We start from the raw sequence: 26,980 nt of genomic DNA, 5'->3' as shown, positions 1-26,980 counted from the left end.
AAACCAATATGGGATGGAGCAGTTCTGTGTGGGAACAGGGCAAGACCAGAATAAGGCTTTGGGGAGGGGAGATGGGAAATGAAAATATTTAGGTTAAGAGAGTTTAATGGGAGCAGAACTGCATTTCACTTCAAAAATTGTTCAGTATGTCATAACTGTTCTTCTCTCTCTCTCTCTCTCTCTCTCTCCCTCTCTCCCCTCAGCACACAGTGTGGAATTTTGTTCCCAAAAACTTATTTGAGCAGTTTAGAAGAGTAGCCAACTTTTATTTTCTGATTATATTTTTGGTTCAGGTAAGTTAAATTGCACTTTCCTGGGTATTATTCATGTTATAAATTCTGCCACTGATTTTTGTTCTATGAATTTAACTTCTCTACTTACAAATTCTGTCTATAAAAACAACACATTTCCACTTTATTTGGTTAAATGACATAAGAATTACGTTAAGAAGATGTCAGTAGTGAGACCAGTTCTGTGTGTTTTAATCCATTGTCTCCTGTGTCCCTTGCTCTTGTTCTTTTACATTCAGAAAGCATAAACTTCCCAATAGGCTGAAAATTCCTGTGTTGGGAGTTACTAAAGTCAGATAGTTCTACCTTTGTCTAACGGGATGCATTGCCCATCCCATCTTCATAGTTCAGAATATTGACTTGGTCATTCTGGGATGGTGTTTCACGCTGTCTGACATAGTGTAGCATGAGGAAGTTGGGGGTATGCTGGAGATAAATATTACTTAAAGTAATCACAGATGGTGTTGCATTTTTAAAGCTTACATTTCTTTATAATGCAGATTTACCTCTTTATAGTTCCATTTTGAATCACATTCCTTTCAAAATGTTAGGCTTCAGTAATACCTAAATGTGATGTCTATGAACAAATATGGATGTAACGGTAGAACTTCTATTCAGAGTGGAATCCTGTTCTCTCAGCCCACAACTCCAGTGGATGCCCTAAATTGTCTGGGAAATCCTTGTCTGTGTGTCCGTGTTACTGGGAACCCAACAGGGGAAAAGAGGCAGGCTGCTGTGAGAATTCCATGAGCACAAAACTTGCTCTCTTTTCACATGAGCCTCTCTTGAGGAAGGAGGAGAGAGTGTAGAGGGCAGAAATGTTGTGGATAACTAGAGTTGGAAGGGACCATAGTCCAACTCCCAAGAGGCAGGCTGCTGCGACAATTCCATGAGCACAAAACTTGCTCTGTTTTCACGTCAGCCTCTCTTGAGGAAGGAGGAGAGAGTGGAGAAGGCAGAAATGTTGTGGATAATGCTGTCCAGCCAAAAATCAGATGCTCTTGGCATGGGTTTGCTTGGGCATCGTGTTGCCAAGCTGAAATTGCAATGCTACACTTGAAGACCAGACAATATTGCAGGCTAGAGCTGATGTTTGTTGTGTTCTATAAATTGTCTGTCTTTCTGTGGGGGAAAACAAAGTTCAGTATGTCATGCGTGTGTGTAAGGTGGCATGGTCTGTTTTCTCTCAGGTTCTTGGCTCTTAACAGAGTAAACTTCATGTATGATTTATTTTTTTCCCCTTCTTTAACGGTTCCCACAGCAATGCCATAAGTCTCAGGTAAAGTGGATCCAATCAGTGTCTGTGGTTTTGAGCAGTTCTTGTGTATATTTTCTTTACAGCACTTGAACGTGTTGGTTTTTCCCCGAGGCAGAGGAGAACCACTGCCACCCCCCACATCCAGAACTCTAGTCTCTCCACTGCACCTTTGGCATGCCAGCAGTAACTGCACAGACTGTCAGAACTGCATGTTAACCTGGGGGAACCAGAAAGGAGCAGTCTTAGAGTGTTCTCTAATACCTAGACCGTTGGAAATTACTATTTTTTAACTTAATTTTCACTTCTGAGGTGGATGTTCGACTCCACATTGCTGTTAAGCAGTAGATTGCATCGAATATCAAAACACTTTCACAAAATGTACATTTCCTTCCTTTCTAATATATTTTTGAATTAATTTTTGGAGGATGAATACATGTCTTTGACTAAGGACTCTTAGAAATTGGCACATGCTTTACAAACGTGCTGCAGTCCGTTCTATGCCCTAGAACCTTGGTTTGCATCACTAGTGCCGTGGATTCTTTTGGTGTCAGGAACTGAGTTTTGCTCTAGAAATACTGCAGAAAGTGCAGCAAAAATACAGGCTATAATAAGGAGCTTGGAAAATAGTTGTTATCTTGCTTCACTGGGTTTGTTGCTTGTTTTTTTTTTTTTTTGAAAGTGCAGTTGTAAAAATAAAATTGAGACTAATTTTCACGTTTCCTTCTCTTTTAGCTCATGATCGATACCCCTACCAGTCCCATCACCAGTGGATTGCCATTATTCTTTGTCATAACTGTGACAGCCATAAAACAGGTAAAGGGGAAAAAATCTTGTAGCATGAAATCATTCTAAGGGAAAGTTACTTAACAAAGTCTGAGCGAGATAATGTTTGGATACCAAAATGAAGAAGGTGTTGTTTTTAGAAAGGATTTTGTATTTGTGTTTTTCGTTAGAGGCTGGAGCTGGAGTTTTTGGGTGGCTGTCAGGCGCTGGGTGAGTCACTGCCATGCCCTGCGATGGGCAGTGAGTGACTGTCAGCCAGCGTTTGTGTCTCACAGCACATGTCACTTGGTGTAAGAGCTTTTCAGCAAGCTCCTGGCTGATTCCCTTGGCACACCTCGCTGCCTGGTGAAGCCACTCCTCCCCTCTCACTCACTGGCAGCGGAGCTGAGGAAGCCATGGTGCAATCCCTGCTTCTCACTAGTTAAAAGGCAAATTTTGCCCCAAGGACTGCCTTTCATGGTGTAAAATACATGTTAATTGTAATCCTGTACAAGTGAAAGGTCTGGTTTAGAAAGCATCTGGTTTTGTTTTCTTTTTCTTTGGTTGCATAAAATATTTGGGAGTGCTTTATATCACCTGAAGTAAGAAAAAAGTTGTCTTAAGCATGAGTTAAATAGAAATCTTGTTCAAGCACCACACTATGTCCCACAAAGACCTAGAGACCCTGGAAGGAGAATGTTTAAAAAAAAAAAAAAAGGAAAGAAAAAAAAGAAGAAAAAAAAATATTCTGCTTTCTTTAAACCCTTAAAGCAAGAGGAGGAAGAAACAAGAACATAAATAAAGCAGTGATGTGGATAGAAACTATAATGTCTTCTGCAGGGCAGTAGTTTTCAGCAGCGATCCCCTTGGATGGGTTTGACAGCGCTGTCTGGGGAGGAGACGCAGTCAGAGCAGCTGAAAAGTAAGCAGGAAACTGTTCCGGAGCTACAGCTGGAATTTCAATTTGTTTGCTGTGCCAGTAAGACCCAAAGCCACCCCAAAATAGGGCAAAAATAAAAATAGCTGTAGCTTTCAAGCAGGTAGAAGGGTGTTTGGGGCTGAGGGTTTCTTAATACTGGAGTAATATTTGAACTAACGTTTCATCTTGTTGCTGGGCAGTTTATGTATGTAGTGTCCCAATACTATTTGATTGCAGTTGTTACCATCACCCCCAAAAAATTCCATGTTCAAGGCTATAGTCACGGGTAGGCAATGGAACATAGCCCTTAAAGTGATGTGAACTGAGAAAGATTGTGCAACGTGGTTATAAATACTAGATTTATTTTTTTTCCCAGAAAGAGGTTGGACTTGTATAAGTCTAAAATAGTCCAAATCAATCTATTACCACCTTGTCTCCAGCTGCCCAGTCTTACAGTGGGAAATTTTAAGTATCTTACCATCAATTGCAAAGACTAGAGATTCTGACATTCCTTCTAGAAGTTTCAAATCATTCATGACTTGGCAGGCACCAGGAGTTTTTCTTGGTGTCTCTGTATCTCTGCAAGGACTGTTGGAACCACCTGAGCTGATCCAACAGACTCTCCTCTTTTATCCTGTCTGTTGTGAATTAGGGGAGCAGTATTCCTGAGCTGTTCTCTTGGAAAGATGACTCGGTGTGCCACTGCCACCAGGTGACCAAGGACAGAGAGAAGGATCTTCTGTTGGAACACAGAGGGGAAGATCCCAGTAGGGTCTCGAAACCAGCTCCCATTTTCTTCTCAAAGTGGAATAGGAAGCAGATTTTTAGGGGAAGGAGCCCCTTTTGAAAGCTGCAGGGGACTGGTTCTATGCAAAGTTCCATCAGGATAAATGTTAAACTCTAATTTAGCAATCTCTGCAAGGATGAAGGGGAAGGATAGAAGCACAAACCCATATGCGGGTTTGAGAATCTTGGCAGAGGGTGGAAAAACTCTCCCCAGAAGGCCAGTTAAGGTGACACTTCTAGCAAACCTCAACACTCAGCCTTGTTTTATCTCAGCCAAGGAGGCAGAACTTGTTCTTCTTGGAGGTGTACTTGCACCTAGGGCAGGAGAAGGGCGTAGCAGACCGCAAAGTGGTGCAGCTCTTGCTGTGTCATTTCTTCTGCTGTCTCAGCCAGGGCGCTCTCCTCCTTGTGCCTGGGAAGGTGTGTGTGCCCCCCTCCCAGCAGCCCAATGGTAGAAAATAGTGACAAATAAAGCAAAAATTAAAGTTTAAAAATAACCCACAGAACAAAATAAAGGTAGTTCCTGTGGAACTTTAGGGAACTTAGTCCATTTCAATAAGTTCATATAGTTAGCAAACAAGCTGGTTGGACACAGATGTTTACACAACTGTCAGGTAAATTAGAAACAACTACTTGGCAGGTTTTATTGAATATAAACCTAAACTGAGAGTGAGAAGCCTGGTAATGTAGTATGCAGGCCTGTTTTAACTTTGTTGTTTTCTCAAGTACATCGATGCAGTTATTTAGTCAGGACTTAAGAATATAATTTAATGGAGGGATTTTAATCTTTAGTTTCTGTTCATGCAGCTAAGCAACGTTCCCTGTATTCATATTGCATCTTTCTTGTTAACAGTATTTTTGCAATATTTGCAAGAGAGGACAAGGAACTCTCAAAAATGCCGCAGTAGGTAACTTTTGGGAGGATTGAAAGTGAGCACAGTAAGTTGGCTCTTCAGAATCCCCTGGGGTGAGGAGTCACCCCGGTGGTGTGGGCAGTAGGTGTCAGATGGAGCCAGCGCTGCAGTCTGTACTTTCTAAAGAAGGGAAACTTCAGCTCTCTGCCAAATGCCCATATTGCTCAGCTGTTCAGGGCTGGGAGACAAACGCCCCAAGGTTACAGCGTGTTAGTTAAATCCCTGTTTCCTTCTGGCGGTCACCTCTAACAAGGAGCTGGAGGTACTGACTCCAGCTTTTTCATGCTGATGGGGAAGAACTTTTAGAGCCTTATTTAGAGGTTTTAGGATTCTGATTTCCCAGTGTCTCTCTGTGTGGCTGCTATTACTGCACACTACTAAATTATTTATTTTTAAGCAGTTGGAATATAAAGCTTCCCTCCTTTTTTTTTTTTTTTTTTTTTTAGAATTTAGGTAGTGCAGTTGTGCTGTCCTTACTCATTTGTGCTAGTAACACTGGAGGTACAGGAGGGTAGAGCTGCAAAGCTATACTCTTAACATGCTAAATTCATTGTACAACTTTCCCCCAAACTCCAGAGCACCGCAGAATTCCCCAGACTGCACCTGCACTAGTGCTCTCTGTGTTATGACCTATGTCTATGATGTTTGTAGTGGTCTAGGATGAGTTGGGATTGCACCTGCTGTTTCTGTCCAAGGAAGTGGTTTTAATTCTTTCACTTATTTTGTACCTACAGAAAAGCATTTTAGGAAATGCCTGGGTTATTGCAAAGCTGTTGTAGGAGCCTTGCTGGGGTGTAAGAGGCAGTTGAATTTCTTGTGTAGACAGATCCATTCCTTGTGCTTGTTCCTGGGGCTTTCCAGACAGTACCTAGACTCAGGCATCGGAGATCATTTAGGGCTACAAAGATGATGAAGGGCTTAGAACATCTCTCTGCTGAGGAAAGGCTGGGGGACTTTTGGGTCTGTTTAGTCTGGAGAAGAGAGGGCTGTATAGATATTGAGTGCAGTTCATCTCATCTGCAGAAAGTGTCACTGCCTGTTTGCTTTAACAGAGCATGGGAATGTTAAGTTTCCTCACGGCTTTTCTTACTTTATTTGCCTTTCCTTACTAGTGTAAAGTGGGTGGAAGTTAAGAGGTTTCCCAGGCCCTTGAGTAACAGCTGCAGGAGAACACAGAAGTCGGTGACTATTCAGGCTCTGCAGCAAGTAATTTGAAGCACATTTGCTTAGAAGATATTAGTTATGCTTTACAGGTTTCTTGCTTAAGAAGTAAATTTGTGTGTGTTTTCCGAAGGGTTATGAAGACTGGCTACGACACAAAGCAGACAATGAAGTAAATGGAGCTCCAGTTTACGTAGTTCGGAGCGGTGGCCTTGTGAAAACGAGATCTAAGAACATTCGGGTACGTGCCTGAGGACAAACGGACAGTTGGGCTGCTGGTGCAGGGCTAAAGCTCTTGTTTCAGCACTAATCCCCGTGGCCCGTCCCATCATGATTGGGCAGCGATGCCGAGATGAATTCACAGAATCACAGAATCTTCTAGGTTGGAAGGGACCTTGAAGATCATCTTGTCCAACCGTCAACCTCACTGACAAAAATAGACACCCACACAACAAACAAGGAGCATCATCACTAAACCATACCAACCCTTTCAGTGAAAAAATTTTTCCTAATATCCAGCCTGAACCTCCCCTGGCGCAACTTGAGGCCATTTCCTCTTGTCCTGTCACCTGTGACTTGAGAAAAGAGACCAACCCCCATCTCTCTACACCCTCCTTTCAGGGAGTTGTAGAGAGCAATAAGGTCTCCCCTCAGCCTCCTCTTCTCCAGGCTGAATAACCCCAGTTCCCTCAGCCTCTCCTCATAAGACTTATTCTCCAGACCCCTCACCATCTTTGTCGCCCTTCTCTGGACCCGCTCCAGCACCTCAATGTCTTTTTTATGGTAGGGGGCCCAAAACTGGACACAGTACTTGAGGTGAGGCCTCACCAGTGCCAAGTACAGGGGGACTATTCTTCTGTAAAACTCCGTGTGTTTGGTTCCTCAGGTGGGGGACATTGTCAGAGTAGCCAAAGATGAGACTTTCCCCGCTGACCTGGTGCTCCTCTCCTCCGATCGAGCCGACGGTTCGTGCCACGTTACCACCGCCAGTTTGGACGGAGAGACCAACCTCAAGGTCTGGGTTTCTGCTGTGAAATAGAGCCTCGTTAATTTGCGACGCCGTTTTTATTTCAGCCCATTGAAATCCCCCCTCCCCCTCCCGGTGGTCCTGTGGCATTAACTTCATGACCTGTGTTTTCCAGACGCACGTCGCGGTCCCAGAAACAGCCGTGTTACAGTCTGTTGCCAACCTGGACAAACTTGTAGCTGTCATAGAGTGTCAGCAGCCAGAGGCAGATCTGTACAGGTATTGCCTTTACTAGCAAATATTTTGAAATTAAATCAACATGAAGTGTCTAATATTAGGAATGTTACGGATCTTGCTTGGTTTAAAATAGCTTCAGACATCTGCTTCAATTTTAGGGTTTAATAATTAGCGTGTTTATACTTATGTACTTACTGAAAGTTGCATGCAACAAGTTAAATTTGAGCATTTCGGTAATAAGTCAAAAATTACAGGATAATATTTGCCTTTTGCATTTTAATCATGACATTTTGTACATTTCTGTTCCAACCAGTAAACTTGTTTCCATATTTGGAAAGTTGAATGGCCCCTGAGTCTGAGCAGGTTGGAGAAAGACTTGCATAAGGCTCTGCCAGGAGATTTCAGTACTATATGGTTGGGGTTTTTAGTGGAATTAACTTAAAACAGAGCAAGTGGTTGTAAGCTTATATTCATCCCAAGGATATATGTTGGTCACGTTTATTTTGCTTATGCTCAAGAGGAGATTCAAACTCCATTCTTCAGTAGCAAAAATTCAGATTAAAACCATCTGATTTCAGCACCTGAAGTCAGCAAGCAATGCCCTGGTCCCTGTAACACAGCACCATACCTAACAAAAGTGATATTCCCAGCCAAGTTGCTGCTGAATTGTGTCAAGTAGTGGTTTTCAAAATCCAAGTGTATCACACCAGTTATTCTTAACTAAGCATTGGGATCTTTGAGAAATATTAAGTTCTTAAAAACTAAGATACGTAGTTTGAATAGTTGTTCAAATATTTGAACTGGAGTTTGTAGAGCACGTCAAGTTAAGGTACAATCACTGGAGAAGTTTATCTCCCTATTCGTAGTTGTGGTCGTGGTAAATATGCAAGTTTCAGATTTTAAAAACAGAGTAGATTGGCTTCATTAAATGAAAAATTACTATTTCTGATGGGTAATTTGCTAATTTATGTTTGGTGAGGAATTATTTCTTACTGAAACTTCAGGAAGTCACAATCTGTTTTAACTAAGTAAGAAACATATTTTGTGGTTTTATTAATGAAACCTAATGGACTTTCTTGACTGACTGTTCTTTTGAAGGAGAAATATTTCTGTTCCTAGGTCTCTCTTGTAAAATAATTGCCAGTGTTACCACATCATTTTAGTTTGATTGTTAATAAAAGTTGATTATTTTGTACTTGTCAACCGTTAATAACTTTTTGTAAATATAGAGGAGTTCTTCACATTTTGAGTCTTTATGTTGCTATTTCTAATGTATGGCCATCTTTTATAGATTTGTTGGAAGAATAACTATAAGTCAACAAATGGAAGAAATCGTACGGTAAGTAAAATTTTACCAGATTAATGTTTCGAACTGACAGAGGTGGTCAGAATCACGACCATCACAAAAAAAATATTTACTGTTGAATATACAAAAGGGAGGGGTGTTTTTACTGAAAGTATCGATTGTAGCTACGTACTTCAGATGGAAATGAGAAAAAATTAGAAATTAGAAAAATTAGAATTAGAAAGTTCATCATTACTATCCAGTTTTTCAGCTTTAATGGGACAGTTCTGGAGAGCGAGGCGGTTCTGGAGGGGGGAATTTTTAGCCCCTGGTAATCAGCTGGTGACTTTGTTGCTATTTGGTATTTAAAACATTTATTGATCTTAAGCGTTTTCCAGTAGCAGATTTACATAGACTGCTACAGATCCCCTGTTACCTGTTTATCAGAGGCACTGAGCAGGTGTTTTTGCAGTTGAAATTCCTAGAAGATATTGGTCTGTTTTAACAATTTTGTAGTTTTTAGTATATATTTCAAACTACCATACTCCCTGAACTGTAAAGAGAAATGCTTACATCTGCACTAGTCAACACACAATTGAGTGCACGTCATCATGTGCTCACAGCCTGTCCCCCTGCTGTCCTGCCTGCCAGAGGCACTCACCTAAACATGTGTGAAAATATGAAAATAAAGATGTGAAGGCACTTTTAGAGCGACATGTGGATGGGTAGTTGTGGTGGGTTGGCCCCAGGTTGCAGCCACAGCTGCTCATCCGCTTCCCCCCACCAAAACAGGAGAGAAAGTAGGAAGAACAGGAGTGAGAAAGGTCATGGTTTGAAATAACAACAGGGAAATCTCTTGGAAGAAATGGCCAGATTGTCAGCAGTATATATCATCAAGGCATTTGTTTCCTCTTGAGAGTTGTTGGTAATCAAGCTTTCAAAACACTTGGTCACCTCATCTTAAAATGTGAGGAGCTATGTTATGGCATATAAATGTGTCACAGGAACAGGTAAATCTTACGATTCTTTCCCTCTTCTAATGTCCAAAACATTATCCTTAACACAGTTCTTTATTTGTTTTTGGTGCCGTTCCTATCTGAATGGAATATTACAGCAGTATTATTTCCATGTAATGTGTGCCTTCAGTCTGAAGAAGAACTGCAGCTTTTTGAATGTGTCACAGGAACAGGTAAATCTTACGATTCTTTCCCTCTTCTAATGTCCAAAACATTATCCTTAACACAGTTCTTTATTTGGTTTTGGTGCCGTTCCTATCTGAATGGAATATTACAGCAGTATTATTTCCATGTAATGTGTGCCTTCAGTCTGAAGAACTGCAGCTTCTTCAACCTGATGCTGGCAGAGACCTCTCAGGTTTAGCCAGGGACGACGTGGGGTTCAGAGTGAAGCAGTGATTTGTCAGTGGTGTCACAAAAGCTACGGGAATGTCACTTGCCCCAGGTCTAATGCTTTGGCCGTCTCCACAAAAACACCCCACCCAAACCCCTCCAAAACCCCACTGGGCTGTTCTCAAGGTCGCCTTATGTGCTACTGCACTTTTCAGAATTCATTACTGCCAAGCTTGACAGGTTCTGCTCTGGGATCGTCTATCAAAATAATGTAGTTGACAACAAATAACAGAGCCAGTTTAAAGGGAGTGTGAAAAACAGCGGCAAGTCCCGACTGCTGGTGGGAGCTGTGTCTTCTGGCTGCCAAAGATCAGCTTGTCTGGCCTGTCCTGCACTGATTCCAGCTTGGATTTGGGGCTTCTCAGACTGGTTTTACAAACTGCAAAAAGCACATGAATCCAGAAGTATACATTAGGCTTCTTATTAAAAAAAATACAACAAAACACTTGATCATTTAGTCTGGTTTAGTTCAGCTGAGGTTTGAGTCTAGCCTAAAATATTAACATATATGTGTGTAATTTAAAGACCCTCTCACAGTCCAGGTGTGTAACTGTGCACGCAGGATTTGTGATGGGAACTGCCACGTTTGTAGTAACATTTCAATTAAATATTTAAGTGTGGGAAGTGGGGTGTGGGTTTGGGGGGTGTTTTTGAGTAGCTCTAGGTTATGCTTTCAACGGACCTTCAAGGATAGGAGGTTGGTTTGTGTAAGGGTGGCTGTGCCTGTGGTACAGCCTCTGGGAAGGTGAGAGCAGCCCAGGGGCTTGTTCGCGGTAGCACTTGGTGTATCTTTAATTCTTCTGCTTCTGCCCAGTGGGTCAGCCTGGGCTGCTCACTTTCTGCTTTCATTTGAAACACCGGCAAAAATAGCAAATGCACTTTTCCTTTTATTTCTTTCAAACCAGCCGTGCTGGCAGTTCCTAAAGAGGATACGGCCACTGGAGTAGAACATGCAGCTCTGACCTTGTATGAACCACACTTCTCACTGGAGCTCTGCTTTCCCAGCCCTGGTTACAGTTAACTTGGCCAGTGAAGTGAAGGGATTATTGTGGTGTCATAGGGCTGAGGAAAAAACATTTATGAAATGTTATTCTGGCCGTAGGAAGCAGAACTTGCACTGGGGGGTGGGTGTGTGTGGTGTGTCTATCTGGTTGTTTTGCTGCTATGAATAGCTTTTGAATTAGTAGATCACTTCAGTTTGACAGAGGGTAGTGAAAGGGTGTGTGTGGTGTGTCTATCTGGTTGTTTCGCTGCAACGAATAGCTTTGAATTGGTAGATGAGTTTGACAGAGAGTAGTGAAGATGGACCTGTGTGAGGGTGGGGTTGGAGATCTTGTGGTGGGAATTCATGGGGGATGTGGGACAACTTTGCATAGAAAACTGGATTTTGTTAATCCTACAAAATACAGAACAATTAATTTCTAAATGCCAATATGTCTATCTCTTTTTAGACCTCTTGGGCCTGAAAGCCTCTTACTTCGTGGAGCAAGATTAAAAAACACTAAAGAAATATTTGGTTTGTAGACACCTAAATATTTAAAGAGTATTCTCTTCTTAAAACATGTTAATGAACTGTGCTTTAATTCTACTTGCGCTGAAGAAATTGTAATAATCTTGCTGAGTGTTACCTGAGGGGATATGATTATAGATGAAAGTAATGATATTACACTGAGGAATCTCTAAGGATATAAAGTTCCAGCTCTGCTCTATGAAAATATTTGAAGTGGTTTGATAAAGGAATAACTTAACTTCAATGGATAAATGACTGTTGTTACTGTTACCCATTGTTCAAGACTTTCTCCTGAGATTTACCTTTCTGATTTCCATAAAATACATATTGAAGAGCAGAACAGTCATAATAACGAACAGCGATTTAGTAGGTGTTAAAATTACTTCAGTAGTACTGTTTTACTGCAGCAGAATATGCAAATACTTACCAAATCCTGTCTAAACATTGTACTGAAGTAAACACAAAAGTAATATCACATTTCAACTTTATCCCATGTCTCTTAAAATGAAAAATTCTGTATTGTATATCTGCATAAAATAAAATGTAACTCTTTTTTCCTCACCTTCCTCCCCAGGTGTTGCAGTGTATACAGGTATGGAGACAAAGATGGCATTAAATTACAAGAGTAAATCTCAGAAACGGTCAGCAGTAGAAAAGTATGTTTATTTTCTAATATCCTTCTTATTTGTAGAGTTTTAACTTAGTTTTTCCTTGGTAACTTTAAAACCCTGATGCTCTCCTCACTGGGCTGTAGGCAAGGGAAGAGAGTGCAATTGCTTTGCAGGAAGCTCTAGGCAAGGGAAGAGAGTGCAATTGCTTTGCTGTCAGTAGGAAGCTAAATTACAAGAGTAAATCTCAGAAACGGTCAGCAGTAGAAAAGTATGTTTATTTTCTAATATCCTTCTTATTTGTAGAGTTTTAACTTAGTTTTTCCTTGGTAACTTTAAAACCCTGATGCTCTCCTCACTGGGCTGTAGGCAAGGGAAGAGAGTGCAATTGCTTTGCAGGAAGCTCTAGAGATAACATGTGTTTCTTGATATTTCATCCTTTGTTGATTTACCAGTAGTGTATAAAGTTGAAATACTCAAGCTGAAATAGAAATAAAGCAGAAGAAGACAGTTCAGTATCAGAATTCAGTAGGTTTGTTTCTGAGATGTGGAGGTCATTTAATGATAGGTGAAATGCAGCTGGAACTAGATGCTTGGAGATAGTTTCCCCAAAGTCCCAGCCTCTGCTGCTTTGTGCATGTTTGCTGTAAAACTGCACCATGCCTTTAAAGAGCATGTGTTGAAACCAAGTCTTTGTTCCTTGCAAATCTTTGTCCTGAATCCTAGTATTTGATAGCATGGAAAATAGCTTTGCTTTTCACATAGTCTAAAGGATATAGTTTGCACTGGGTCTTGCTTCTAGCACAAGTCACGGGCTCAGTTTTAAAAATCTTTATGGGGTAAGTGTTACTGTAATAGAGATTTATACATTGAACCTCGTGAATTATTTTAAAAGGAAAAGTAGTTCTGATACATTGCCTTTATTCCAGTTACTGAAACTGAGATAGAATTCTGGGAGGCTTTTGCAAACATGAGAGAGATTATTCTTCTATAGCCAGATACAAATAGAGCTGTGGAGTGCACAGGAAAAGCTCAGTCATCCCAGCAAGGGGTGGAAGATGCTCTGGCCTTTATGCCTGTAAAGGCATTGCCTTTCTATTCTGTAGGTTTGAGTATATCCCAGTCGTGGCATGGCCTGGGCTAAATGATGAGAAGCAAAGGGTAGTGCTTGTCTATCTGCAGAGTGAGGTGCAGCCTGGGGTTTACACAGTGCTTTGTACCCTGCTGCCCTGTGAGATCTGCAGGCAGGGCAGGAGAAGGCAGGCTCCAGAATTGTGGACAACTGGGGGGGACACACAGGTCAGCTGGGGCAGTATTGCTACCTGTAGAGTATATCTTAGTCAGAGGTGGGATTTCTTCTCACTGCTGTTACTTGCTTGTCACGTAGAAACTTCTATCCATCTCAAACATGGGAAACATTTAAAAAAAAATAAAATTGTCCAATACGTTTTTGATCAATTCATGTAACCACACTGTCTGAAAAGGTTAAGCAAAGTAAACTGATGTTGCTAAAAAAAAATAAAATTGTCCAATACGTTTTTGATCAATTCATGTAACCACACTGTCTGAAAAGGTTAAGCAAAGTAAACTGATGTTGCTTTTTTTTTTGCCTCTTTGTAGGTCCATGAATTCCTTTTTGATTATTTATCTAATAATCCTCCTCTTTGAAGCCATTCTGAGTACTATTTTAAAGTATGCGTGGCAAGCTGAGGAAAAGTGGGATGAGCCTTGGTATAATGGAAAAACGGAGCACGAAAGAAACAGCAGCAAGGTAAGGCAGCTCTCCCCAGCTGTGCATCTGCAGAACCCTCACTTCTATGTACTGAATGTCATATTGCTTTTTCCCTATTATCCCTTTTCCCTATTCCGGGATTTAGGTGTAACTGCCACGTGACCCACTTGCAAATCTCTGTTCTTGTCTCAGTGTTTTTAAGAGAGTTAGTCCCACATAGCCTCATCCTTGTGCAGAAATATCTTACCTCTGTTACTGGTAGGACTTCTCTTCCTTTATGAAAAGACCAAGATTTTTGAGAATGCTGGGGTTTGTTAGGACACGTTTTTGATGTTCTTATTGTAGTTACTGTTCTTTTGGGTGTCTTTTGTCATTTCTGAAGTGAGAAGAGGAGGAGGGCAGCTGTTCTTGTGCACGTTCCATGCAGTGATTGCACAGTTCAGGCATTTTGGACGTTCTGTGATGCTGAGATTGGTCAGACAATTTTGTAAGGCTGTGATTTTGCTCAAGCTCACTTTTGCCTTCTCACTTTCCTGTAGAGATTGGAGGGATACTGTTAAGTGCTCCTTAAGTCTGCAGTTGTGAGAAGTGTCTGTCTTAGTCACCCTGTATTTTTCTGTGTTCTGCTTAATTCTTGATTTCTGTATGACTCTGCCTTCTTCCAAAGCGATTCAGGAGCTGGTTGGGGCTGATTTTCAGAACTCTAGGGGATTTTCAAAGCACAGAAGAATTGGAAATCCAGTTTCCACATGTGATGTGGTGTCAGATGTTTGACACCCACCATCTCTGTGTCCTAGAGAGCTGAGAATTGAATGCAGTCACTGGGTGCCATGTGTGTAAAAAAGTCTAAATGAGAAGTCAGGAGAGTTCTGCTTTGCTTCGTAAGAAGAGTGAAACATAGGGTTGGTACCTAGTGGTTCAGGAAGGAAGGAGAAGGAATTGGAGAATGTCTTTGATTCAGGGAGAGTTGAGACTTCACTAGCATTTCAGTAGAACGTGCAGCTTTCTCAGAAGCTTGTCCTGTGAAGTATGTCTGTGGCTTAGCTGGGAAAAAATATCTCAATGCTTTGCTTTATTTACAATTATTAATTCAGATTATCACTACAGTTATCGAGAACTTTTTAACGTATTCTAAAAGAATCTTATCTAGAAGTGTCACCATTGAAAAGTACTAAATGAATTTGAAAGTTTTCGAATTGTTTGGTGACTTTTATTTTTAGTACCTGCACCCACTTAGTGCACTCTCCACTGTTTGAAGTGGTCAGTCAGGTAAATTCTTGGTTTCTCTGAAGTTGCAGTAGTAGCAGTATAAGTCAGACTGCCCTGGGGAGCCTTTCCAGTTCCAGATAGAATCGGGATAAATATCTACTCAGACTTTATTCCTTTCCCTTTGCCTTCAGGAGCCTCCAGAGCTGTCTGTGTTTCTGCAATGTCACTTTCCTTCTACCATGTCGTCGTTTTTCCCTCTCCCACTGACATTCTCTTACATGAATTACTGCTTTCAGTTAATTTTCCTGTTCTAGTTTAATTTGGAGGATCTCTGAAGGCACAGAACTTCCAGAGCTTTTGTCAGACACCTTAGTTCTTGATACTGACTTTTATAAGTAATTATAGCAAAACTACCTAATTAGGAAGAACATTTAGCTTTGCAAACTGTTGACTACTTCTATACTCCTTTTCTTCAAAAAGTTTTCCTACATCAATATCTGGTAGAGTTGGAAGAGATGTCCCAGTTTTTCTCATCTGTCCTCTCCCTTGCTCAGTATTCAAGTATTGGTGAGAGTCTTCCCAACGTGCAATTTAGAATCATAGAATTGTCTAGGTTGGAAGGGACCTTAAGGATTATCTAGTCCAACCATCAACTTAGATATCAATTTAGATACTGGGTTTGTGCGAATGAAAAAGAGAGTTCAAAGAGACTCTAATGCTGCACTTCAGAGTTTGTTAAAATTGTCACACCCAATAAAGAGGAATTTCTCTGCTGTTACATACCCAAAAGGTGTGTGTCAAATCCCATGATGTGAAGAGGCGTGAGAGGAGTCTGGGCTGGGGAAACCCCCATGTCTCCCTGTCACGTAGTCTGGGTCACCCGTGTCCCTGGGGAGGGCCCTCAGAGAGGAACCCCCTGTCACCCAGCTCTCCTCACCCTCTCCAGAGCACTTCCAGGTGCCTCTGATGAGACAGAATACACATTTTTTGCCTGCACCATGTATGTTCCTCAGGAAAGCCTGGGAGTGGGGCTGGTTGATGGGATGGTTTTTTCAGACCTCTTTCAAGAGCCCTGTTGGAGACCAGCCTCGCCGTGACATTTAATGTTACCTGCAGCCCTCCCGGCAGAGTCAGTAGAAAGAACAGGAGTTAATGAACTTGCGGATGGAAACATCCAGCTGTAGCTTAAGGCAGGTTTTTTGCATCAGTCTGAAGGCGCGTTACTGGGCCAAACTGGAAGTGCCTGTGTTGTCACTCTGTGGTGTCTCTCATCTGTACGTGGGACTCGTCTCCTCTGCCTCTCAGTTTTTCATTTTTCATACCCATTGAGACTAAGAAAACATGTTTCACCAGATCCCTGCAGTAATCTTTACATTTTCTCTTTTTCTCTTGTAGATCCTGCGATTTATTTCAGATTTTCTTGCTTTTCTGGTACTCTACAATTTCATCATACCTATTTCACTTTATGTGACTGTTGAGATGCAGAAGTTTCTGGGATCTTTTTTTATTGGCTGGGATCTTGACCTCTATCATGAAGAAACAAACCAGAGAGCGCAAGTGAATACTTCAGACCTCAACGAGGAGCTGGGACAGGTAGAGTAAAAGTTACAGTCTCTCTTCCTTTGTTTTTAACCTTCAATTTTCTACCTCTTTTTTAATATTAAAATTTATCACTGCAGACTTATTCCTGGTTGCACATTGATTTGTGATTAATTTGAAAGTAAGGTATAAATATCTCATGGTGGAAGTTAAAACTTTTACACGATCAGAAAAGGGTGTGGATGGTGTGAGTTGACGGTTTTGGTTTGGGGGTTGGTTTTTTTTTTCCTTCTGACAAGTACGTGCAACTCCAAGTCTGGTTTTGGTTTTATTTTACAAAAGGTGGAGTACGTGTTTACAGACAAAACGGGTACGTTAACTGAAAACGAGATGCAGTTTCGGGAGTGCTCCATTAATGGCATAAAGTACCAAGAAGTCAATGGTAAACTGACTCCAGAGGGGTTTTCTGAAGATTCTCCAGATGGAAATAGGCATAGTTTGGTAAGACTTTTTTTTTTTTCTTTCCCCCTCATTAGACATCTTAAATAGAAAGTGTTTTATTTCAGAGCAATAGTCTTCTAGCATTAGCATGTTTTAAAAAATTAGAATTTCTGAATCAGCAGAGTTTGGTAAGACTTTTTTTCCCCCCCTCATTAGGCATCCTAGATAGAAAGTGTTTTATTTCAGAGAAACAGACTTCCAGCATCAGCATGCTTCAAAAAAAAACCAACAGATTTTTTGAATAGTTTGAAGCTACTAAGTGTTACAGAATAAATAATATTTATTAAACACATTGAGATGTGATTGTGTAACATGGAATACTTGGCAGATTTTCGATTAAAAACATACTTTAAAAATATGTTTAAAAGTGGGTTGATACCTGAATGTTACAAACGTTATATATGAAGGTGTTTTTTTTCCCTTTGTTCCAGATGAAAGAGGAGGAGCTGTTCCTGAAGGCGGTGTGTCTGTGTCACACGGTGCAGATCAGTGCGGATCAGAGCGACGGCGCTGACGGGCCCTGGCACGGTGGTGGGTCGCCGGCCACGCTGGAGTATTACGCCTCCTCCCCGGATGAGAAAGCCCTGGTGGAAGCTGCCAGCCGGTGAGTGGGGCTCCCAGAACTCACCAGCCTAGGAACTGCCTCCATGGGCAGGAAATTCCGGGTCTCCAGGCTGGAGACCTGGGCAAGGAAGAACCTCATGAGGTTCAACAAGGAAAAGTGTAGGATCCTGCACCTGGGGAAGAAGAATGTTAGGCATCAATACAGGTTAGGCATGGACCTGCTGGAGACAAGCTCTGAGGAAAAGGATCTGGGGGTCCTGGTGGACAACAAAATGACAATGAGCAAACAGTGTGCTCTTGTGGCCAGGAGGGCAAACGGAATCCTGGGCTGCAGAGGGAAGAGCGTGGCCAGCAGGTCAAGGGAGGTCATCCTCCCCCTCTACTCTGCACTGGTGAGGCCACAACTGGAATCCTGCGTCCAGTTCTGGGCTCCCCAGTCCAAGAGGCACAGGGAACTACTGGAAAGAGTCCAGCGTAGGGCTACAAAGATGATTCAAGGACTGGAGCATCTCCCTTATGAGGAGAGACTGAGAGAGCTGGGACTCTTTAGTCTGGAGAAGAGAAGGCTGAGGGGAGACCTTATTAATGCTGACAAGTATCTCAAGGATGGGCTGAGGGAGGAGGGAACCAGACTCTTTTCAGTAGTTGTCAGTGAGAGGACAAGGGGCAACGGGCACAAGTTGGAACATAAAGGGTTCCACTTGAATATGAGGAAGAACTTTTTCACGGTGAGGGTGAGGGAGCCCTGGAAGAGGCTGCCCAGGGAGGGTGTGGAGTCCCCTTCTTTGGAGATTTTCAAGCCCCGCCTGGATGCTCCTGAGTAACATGCTCTGACAAGCTCTGGGTGGTCCTGCTTTGGCAGGGGAGTTGGACTAGATGATCTCTATGGTCCCTTCCAACTCTAAAAATTCAGTGAAATTCAGTAAAGGCAACCTCAGAAATCACTCAGATTGTACAGCCCCAGGGCCTGGCACTGTCAGTTTAGTATGAAAACACACAAAAACAAGGTACACAAATCACCACTTTATAATGTGCTTAGGGTTTTCAAATGTTAATGCAAACCCTTGAGAAATTACAGGGGGCAGAGTGTGTTGCTATTAAAATACTGGAGAAAGTGGGCGTTCTTCATTTTCTCTAGAAACAGAGAACAGTAATGGGGGGTATAAGAATCTCTCTCTTTTATTTTCTTCCCCCTCCCTCAAACAATCGCCGTTATGTTGAAACTAATGATTAAATGCTTATTTTCTTTTCCTTTCAGGGTTGGAGTAGTTTTTACTGGAACTACTGGGGACAGTATGGAAGTAAAAAGTCTCGGAAAACCAGAAAGGTACCCATTGTTATTCCTTGGTTCTTTTGAAGTACAGAACTGCAGTGAAGATCAATATCATGTTCTTTTCTTAATCCTCTCTGTTCATAAGAAAACCTTGCCTTTCCACAGTGTGCTCCTTTTTCTTAGAGTTTGTGCTTTAAGTTCAACAAATTCCCAGAATCACTTGTGTACGCATAATCTAATTATATATTTTAAACTTCCCCAAACTGAGCAGAAATATTACTGATAATTGTCTGTCTGTGGTATGTCATAGCACGTTTTCTCCACCTGATCTGTGTCAGTTGGCAGTACTTCAAGCTTAAATGTCTGAAGTTAATTTTCTAAACTAGTGGTAACGTAACAAAAAATACTATTTCCTGGTCATCAGGAAACACATACTTTTTTTTTTTTAACTCTGTAGATTGTTTACAAGTGTTAGAAATAAATTGTAGTTTTCAAAGTTACACCTGAACTAATAACAGAAGGATAAAGGAATAGGTAGGAGCTGATTGTAAACTCCAGACGTAAAGCTCATCCTCAAGGAACTGTTCCTACTGGTAGAAGAACCTTTTATTCTTATAGAATGGAATTAAATGTATAGAAGTGATGAAAAGCAATGAACTGCACGAACCCTCATAACAGTGGTTGTTGCTCGACAGCGATGGCATTGCTTTTAGAGTTCCTGTATAAAACTGACACTTTGGGGAAAGCTCTATGGCGTAAGTGTGTATTTATAAGTCATTGGAAATTTATCCCTTAAAAATGTTTTCTTCCCCTTCCCTCTTCTATTAAAACACAAAATACAGGTATAAATTGCTTCATGTTTTGGAGTTTGATCCGAATCGCAGACGGATGAGTGTCATTGTAGAGAGTCCCTCAGGTAAGCGCCTAGAAGTTGCACAAGCTGCAGTTGAGAACTTCTTAAATAGTGGGTGTTCTCAAAGTCTGTTCTGTTGTACTTCTTAGGGGAAAAGCTTTTGTTCACAAAGGGAGCAGAATCTTCCATTCTTCCTCGTAGTAAGAGTGGAGAAATAGACAAGACCAGGATACACGTGGATGAATTTGCCTTGGTGAGTGTGTTTGCTCAGCTGACGGGAGGGAAGTTCTTCCAGTACAAGTTCTGGGGCTCAAAGTGAACAAATTGCAGGTGACACCTTGTCAGGTCAGAATCTCGTCTACGCTGAATGTAGTCTTTTATTTTCTCACAGAAAGGACTAAGGACTTTGTGCGTGGCCTACAGAAGATTCACACCCGAGGAGTACCAAGAAGTTGGCAAACGCCTGCATGAGGCCAGGACTGCCTTACAGCAACGGGAGGAGAGATTAGCAGATGTGTTCAACTTCATAGAGAGGGATCTGGAGTTACTTGGGGCTACAGGAGTAGAAGACAAGTATGCCACGGAGTTTCTGCTCACTATGCTCAAAACCATAGCGAGTTTAGGATTTGTAACTGAAGTATGATGTGTGCCGTGAAATACTCTCCTACCACCACCAAAAGTTGTGTGCTGGTCTTGTTTAGTGTGTTCACTGCTCTTGGGCTTGGGGAGCGTTCAAACCACGTGTTGTGCCAACTGATTCTGGCTTGATAACGCTGACACATAGTGTGCTTCATCAGGAGACACCTAATGTATGTGAAACAGAATAATTGTAGGAAATATTTAGGGAAATATTTAGGCTAATTCCTTGGGAAAACCTCCATCCATAGCTGCTTTCTGAGGCATTCTGTCAGTCAGAGGGTGTGCTGTACACAGGAGTGTACTGATGGAGCACTTCAAAGCCTCTCATTTACCACATAGATGGTCATTGTTGTGGACTGTTTTAAAATTTCTCAGCAATGGTGCCTGACTTTAAATTAAGATGTGCTTGTTACAAAGCTCTGATCACTTGGCAGCATTGAAGTTCAGTTTTTGTTTCGTCGAGGCCTTTGTTCTGTTGCTGTTAACAGAATGTCATCTGCCAGACTGTGATTCCCTGGAAATGGATGTAATATTGTAATATTGGCAGTTCAGTCTTAAATCACCCTGACGGTGGGGTCACAGGAGTTACAGTGGGAGCTCTGGTTTTTTGGTCTAGTGTTTGATCGGTTATTTAAAATTTTTTTTGTTGTTTTCTTTCCAGACTGCAGGAGAAAGTCCAAGAAACCATCGAAGCCCTGAGACTGGCCGGTATCAAGGTGTGGGTGCTCACTGGAGACAAGCACGAGACGGCCGTGAGCGTCAGTTTGTCCTGTGGCCACTTCCACAGGACCATGAACATCCTGGAGCTCGTGCAGCACAAGTCAGACAGCACGTGTGCGGAGCAGCTGAGGCAGCTCGCCAAGAGGTACAGCACCCCAGACGTCCCTATCTTAGCAATCACCTTAGCTTAATCTTTTATTTTCAAATTTTAGGACGATTTCTTTGATGTATGTGCCAAACGCATGAAGCTGCCTTTTTAGAAATCTGTTTATTAATGTATCAACAGACTTGAAGAAGCAGCCTAACAGGCTAACTTCTTTGTTTATTGTTTGGGCAACTGCATAGCTCATGACGAAATTTAAACTTTTCAGTCACACCAATACAAAGCCAACATTTTTGTCCCCCAACAGAATAAAGGAAGACCATGTCATCCAGCACGGCCTGGTGGTGGACGGGACCAGCCTCTCTCTTGCACTCAGGGAACATGAAAAACTGTTCATGGAAGTTTGCAAAAACTGCTCTGCAGTGTTGTGCTGTCGCATGGCACCCCTTCAGAAAGCAAAGGTGAGGGGGAGGATAATCAGGACTGTCTGGGAGGTGTGTTTATCATGCTTTGAGGAGGCAAGGATTCCTGGAACTGCTTGCTTTGTGTGACTTTTGGCATCCTTGTTAAATCCTGTTCATCTGGAGTAGTTTCCTCAGAAGTTTCTACGTGAGTTTGTCAAAATTTGCAAGTGGGTGGAGAAGAAAGTCAAAATCCTGCCACCGTGCAGGAAAAAAGCTCATCTTTAATCATCAGCAGCGATCCCCATCACCTGCCTGCAGTGCCTGTCCTGTTGCTTCTCCACACCAAAAAAGCTAAACTGAAAATTCACAAAGCAGTAGGGAAAACATGTGCTCTCTGAAGATTTAAGAAATACCCACATTTGAGGAGGAAGTAGAAGGGAAGCTGAAGCCGAGTCTCCAGGGAAGTTTTGCCTTAATGTTCTCTGCTAAGATGTTTTTTTTCCTTCACACTAAATTTTACTCAAATACAGATCAGATAAAAATCAAATTCAGATTTTGCGATTTATTTTTTTTACTCCAGAAAGCTAACATCTGAAGAGCTATATTATTTCTTTCCTTTTGAAATGATCTCTCTTCATTTTATGCTTCTCTTCATTTTTTGGACTAATATTCAATTGTATAACTATTGGAGTATTTGTAAATTTACTATACTTTTAGCTTATCTTTATGCTTTAAGGGCTTTTTACATGTATTTCCAGTAATATTAAACCTCTGAAAGGACACTGGTTCCCACTCTTCTTCTTATACCTTGTCAAAAAAAAAAGGAAAAGACATCTTTTTCCCCTAAAGCGGTAGGAAACGGTTATGTGAGGTCCTAGATGTGCAGAACAGAGCAGGCTGGTTTACTGTAGCGTGAGGGACATGTTTTGAGGCCACTCTTCCTGCATCCAACATTTAGGCATTTTAATGCAGTCTTCAGAACCACTTCACTCAGCTGTATGTAAAACTTAGTGTAATATTACCATTTAATTGAAGCTATTAAGTTGTTTGTGACTTTTGTGAGAAAAGCAATTTATTGGATGGGTCCACCTTACGTACACTCTTTTTAGCTGAAATTCTTGCCATCCCCTCTCTTTAAGGTGCAGTTATTTGCCTGTGTTGTGTCCTTGTTCTTATTTTGTCATTTAACTTGATTTATAGTTTTATTTGGATTTATAGTTTGTTTTGTACTGCCAGATTTGGCAGAGAGCAGCCAATAATGCTTTCCTTAATTCTTATCCTGTCTGGCGGATAATCTCCATTATTTCCTGTGTTTTGTCATGAAGTACAGTAAAACCTAATTTTGATGGCAGTGACTTTTTAATTTTAAACACTGAAGTCTATAAATCTCTGAAACAAACAGCATGCAGGCGGGGGGGAGGGAGGGGCAGGGAAGGAAGCGTATTGCAGTTCATTCCAGCCCTGCCTTGGATATTCTACTGTACTTACTCCCTGAGTAAATATTCAGTTCCATCTTCTACTTGACTGTTTTGCATGATAAAGCACAAATTGAGTTGTGAGAGAACATCTAAATATGAGCTGCAAATTAAGCTCAAGTCAGGCATGATATTTAAATAAGGCTTGTGCCCCAAAGCAAGCAGCTTTTCTAAAGGAGCACTGAATTTGCACATGGGATACGCCGAAGGTGTGTTTTACCCAAGCGTTACCCAGTAATTACATTCACAGGTAGGTAACCAAGAGACTCAGCAGTGAGAGGCATGGCCTGTAGATAGATTATCTGCCTAATTCAAACATTTCTACCTTTTTCTTTTTCCCCAGGTAGTGCGACTGTTAAAAACGTCTCCAGAGAAACCTATAACGTTGGCCATCGGTGATGGTGCTAACGACGTGAGCATGATACAAGAGGCCCACGTCGGCATAGGTAAATGGGGTGCAAAGTGTAGTAGAGGATTAGGTCATGAATAGTGTTTATAAACAGGTGAACTTCTAACTTTTTTGCACCTGTGAATGAGAGGATGTTAATCTGAGTCATCTCTTGGGACAGAGTTTTAGTGACATTTAAAACTGAAGGCTGTTGGCTTTCACAGGTTGTAGGTCTGTTGTGTCATCTACCAATGATCACAGGTCCTGCTTAATGCTGCCTTAAGAGCAGCAAAGGTGCTCTGTAGCTGGAGTCTCAGAATTACTCTGCTTCAGGTACTGGAAGTTAGAAATATCTGACTTCAGACATTGTTGGGTTCTAAGTTCCTGTGGAAACTTGACCTTCCAACCTTTCTTTGTGCTACCCTGCCGCTGTTGGCACCATGTCTGTACTGCTGTAGAAATGCCATTTGTGTCTACCTTGTCTTGGAGGAGAAGGCTTTCATTGTAGCTCTTGAGAGGCTGTTATTGATTCTCAGCTAAGCGTGGTAGTTTCCTCTGCTTATATTGTTTTATCTGGCCACAACCACCATTAAACCTCTCTGAAGCAAAACATAGTAAGTAAATTGATAATTAATGATGCATTGATAATGTTTTGGGAATTTTGGTTTTGAGTTGGTCTTGAGTGTTATTATCTCTGTGTCTTTCCATAAATATTTTTGAAGAATGGCTTATGGAAATAGTCCTTTGTCTGTCTTTTTTATTATTTTTTAACTTGACTCGCCATCAAATGAATAGTTTCCTGAAGTTGTGTGGGGAATAACGCCTTCATTTGGAACTGAAAGATGCTGAAGTCATTATAATGTTGAAGTGCAGGAAAACAGATCTGTAGCTTCAGATGTATGTGGTTGGGGGGGGGTTTAAACTTTTAATTTTTATAATGTTTAACTTGTTTTCTGTTTTATTTCCCAAATATGGCAGGAATCATGGGCAAGGAAGGAAGACAAGCTGTGAGAAACAGTGACTATGCAATAGCACGGTTTAAATTCCTCTCCAAGTTGCTTTTTGTTCATGGGCACTTTTACTATATTAGAATAGCAACCCTTGTACAGTACTTTTTTTATAAGGTAAGTCTTCACGTTCCCAGAAAAATGTGTGACTTTCCCAGCAAGAAATTCATTTCAGATCTAACATTTTTGTTGGCAACAGGTTAAATATCTCTGTTCAAACGTGCTTTCTGGGCTTTGTTTGCTATTTTTCAACCGAGTACAGTGGTTTAACTGTGAAACTGTGTAGTGCTTCCACCTGGAAATGGCTGTTTAACGCCACAGTGAGTTTGTGTAGGGGTTTTTTTTTTCCTTTTCTCTTTTTTCCTCTCCTCTTTTTTTTTTTTTTTTACTTGATCATCAGTTTTGAGAAGTCAAAATCCACTATCCTACTTGAAATTTTCTGAGATTCTAATACTGGCTACTTTTTTTCTTTTCCTCTTCTGTTGGTTGCTCTCATTTCCAGATAAGAGCATGGGGTTGGGTGTGGGGGTTTGTTTCTGTTTGCTCCCATCAGCTGGACACAGGCTTTCTGGAATGAAATACGGAAACTATTTTGCAAAGAAATTCTTAAAAAGGAGCTGAGGGGAAAAAGGATGGATTTCTCCTCCTCTGTAACACTACATATACTCCCATAATGAGATGTGTTCATCAAGCACATATAATCAAGTTTATATTTTTCAGCTTCGTTGTCCTAAAGGACAAACAGAATGTGCTCTCACGCAGAGCACGTTATTTCACTTTGCCAAGCACAACCCTGAAATGCTTTATCCTCTCCCTCTGTATTTTTACAGCTTGTTAAGAGTTAGTAATTTCTTTTACATTTAGCGGTTTCTTTTAGGCATATACTAAGGATTAACTGTTTCCTTTGCTTTTCTTTTTTCAGAATGTGTGCTTTATTACACCACAATTTTTATATCAGTTCTTCTGTTTGTTTTCACAACAAGTAAGTACTGGACACCTCGCACCTTGGTAAATGTGTGTGAAACACTCTGGGTAAATAACTACAGAAAATGGGAATGAACTACACAGGAGCAGCACAGATTCTACACTTAAATACCCAGTTTTATTTTCTATATTTGATAGCTTGGTCTTACTAGATGGTTATGTGTGTATAGCTTTTTATCTAACTAGTAAATTCACGTAATTAATGATTTATTGCTGCTATTAGCGTGCTAATAAATTTTAATATAAGCTTTTTTGTTATCAAGACTCAAAACAATTTTTCTTTCTGTTTCAGACGCTCTATGACAGTGTATACCTGACTTTGTACAATATTTGTTTCACTTCCTTGCCTGTCCTCATATACAGTCTTTTTGAACAGCATGTGCATCCGCATGTATTACAGAGCAAACCTGTGCTGTATCGGTACGTACAGCTTCATATAGTGTCACAGTAGCACATAATTTAAACAGCAGAGGCATCTGCAGAAGTCTGAACTTGATATTACACATTCCAGCGGTATTTTTACCTGTAATTTATGCAGTTCTTAGTAACTGACTTGTCAAGGAAAGAACTGCAGCTCCGTAGTTTTCATCCTGAAAGTTAATTGACGTGGGTATTTTATACAGCTTTGTAAAGCTGTAAAAGAAGCATCTTTTTCTGTCAGTTGTGTTGAGATTGGAGGAGAATTGAGTGCTTGGTCAGCTCACAGGATTGGCAGCTTTCTCCTGCCTTACAGGGAGGAGGTGAAAATCTCTGCCACGCACAGGAAGAACTAGGACACGGTGATTAGGGGAATCACCACCAAAAAAATGCTTTCCAAAGAGGGCAAGTGATTTCCTGTAGAACTGGGTGTCCTCCCAGTGGCAGCGTGTTGCACTGCATACTGCTTTTCGGAGGGGAAAAAAAAAAAAGTATGTATTTTTGTAAAAAAGAGATGTCTCTTAGAAGTTTCTCTTTTCCTAAAGATCTTTCAAGCGGAACAAAGGGCAAGTGTCAGGAGATCTGGCTTTTTCTTCTCTTGCACTTCCACCTCCAGGGAGAACAACTCTAGTTTGTGCCGTTCTGAATGTGACCCGTTGGAGACCCTTGCCATTGGTGATCCCTGTGTAAAGCAGAGGCAAATCACGAGAGCTCAGAGTTCTTTTTTTGCCCATGATTTATGCATTTTTTTCATATGTCAGCATTCATTAAGTGTATCTTGGTGCAGTCAAAAGTTACATTTATTCAAAGCAGTAGCAGGCATGTGATGTGAATAGCTGATGGCTTATATAAAGACAATCTGAAATCCCAAATCTGTTTTGTTTCTGCAGAGACATCAGTAAAAATGCCCATCTGGGGTTTAAACCCTTTCTTTACTGGACCGTCTTGGGCTTCATTCATGCATTTGTTTTCTTTTATGGCTCGTATCTTCTAATGGGAGAAGACACTTCTCTGCTGGGAAATGGCCAGGTACAATATCATAAGAATTATTCTACCACTGTGGTTT

The 26,980-nt window shown here is 41.2% G+C and overlaps 1 protein-coding gene across 8 annotated transcripts in view; it reads left to right on the top strand.

The window, feature by feature from the left end:
* ATP11B (ATPase, class VI, type 11B) overlaps positions 1-26,980 on the top strand; it is a 62,393-nt gene that overhangs the window by 15,486 nt on the left and 19,927 nt on the right. For all 8 annotated transcript variants that reach the window (XM_014939872.1, XM_014939868.1, XM_014939870.1 and 5 more), the window contains exons 3-25: positions 204-293; positions 2,281-2,361; positions 6,224-6,331; positions 6,977-7,105; positions 7,233-7,336; positions 8,586-8,633; positions 11,440-11,504; positions 12,073-12,154; positions 13,727-13,877; positions 16,443-16,640; positions 16,929-17,087; positions 17,519-17,691; positions 18,910-18,978; positions 19,767-19,840; positions 19,927-20,030; positions 20,169-20,350; positions 21,078-21,281; positions 21,547-21,700; positions 23,462-23,564; positions 24,485-24,630; positions 25,436-25,495; positions 25,790-25,917; positions 26,805-26,943. In XM_014939872.1, coding sequence (XP_014795358.1) covers positions 204-293; positions 2,281-2,361; positions 6,224-6,331; positions 6,977-7,105; positions 7,233-7,336; positions 8,586-8,633; positions 11,440-11,504; positions 12,073-12,154; positions 13,727-13,877; positions 16,443-16,640; positions 16,929-17,087; positions 17,519-17,691; positions 18,910-18,978; positions 19,767-19,840; positions 19,927-20,030; positions 20,169-20,350; positions 21,078-21,281; positions 21,547-21,700; positions 23,462-23,564; positions 24,485-24,630; positions 25,436-25,495; positions 25,790-25,917; positions 26,805-26,943 — 2,751 coding nt within the window. The remainder of the gene's footprint in view (positions 1-203; positions 294-2,280; positions 2,362-6,223; positions 6,332-6,976; positions 7,106-7,232; positions 7,337-8,585; positions 8,634-11,439; positions 11,505-12,072; positions 12,155-13,726; positions 13,878-16,442; positions 16,641-16,928; positions 17,088-17,518; positions 17,692-18,909; positions 18,979-19,766; positions 19,841-19,926; positions 20,031-20,168; positions 20,351-21,077; positions 21,282-21,546; positions 21,701-23,461; positions 23,565-24,484; positions 24,631-25,435; positions 25,496-25,789; positions 25,918-26,804; positions 26,944-26,980) is intronic.

Source organism: Calidris pugnax, unplaced genomic scaffold, assembly GCF_001431845.1.
Source record: "Calidris pugnax isolate Ruff unplaced genomic scaffold, ASM143184v1 scaffold94, whole genome shotgun sequence".
Taxonomy (NCBI): domain Eukaryota; kingdom Metazoa; phylum Chordata; class Aves; order Charadriiformes; family Scolopacidae; genus Calidris; species Calidris pugnax.
Note: the sequence above shows the minus strand (reverse complement) of the source record. Positions and strands in the feature narration are given on the sequence as shown.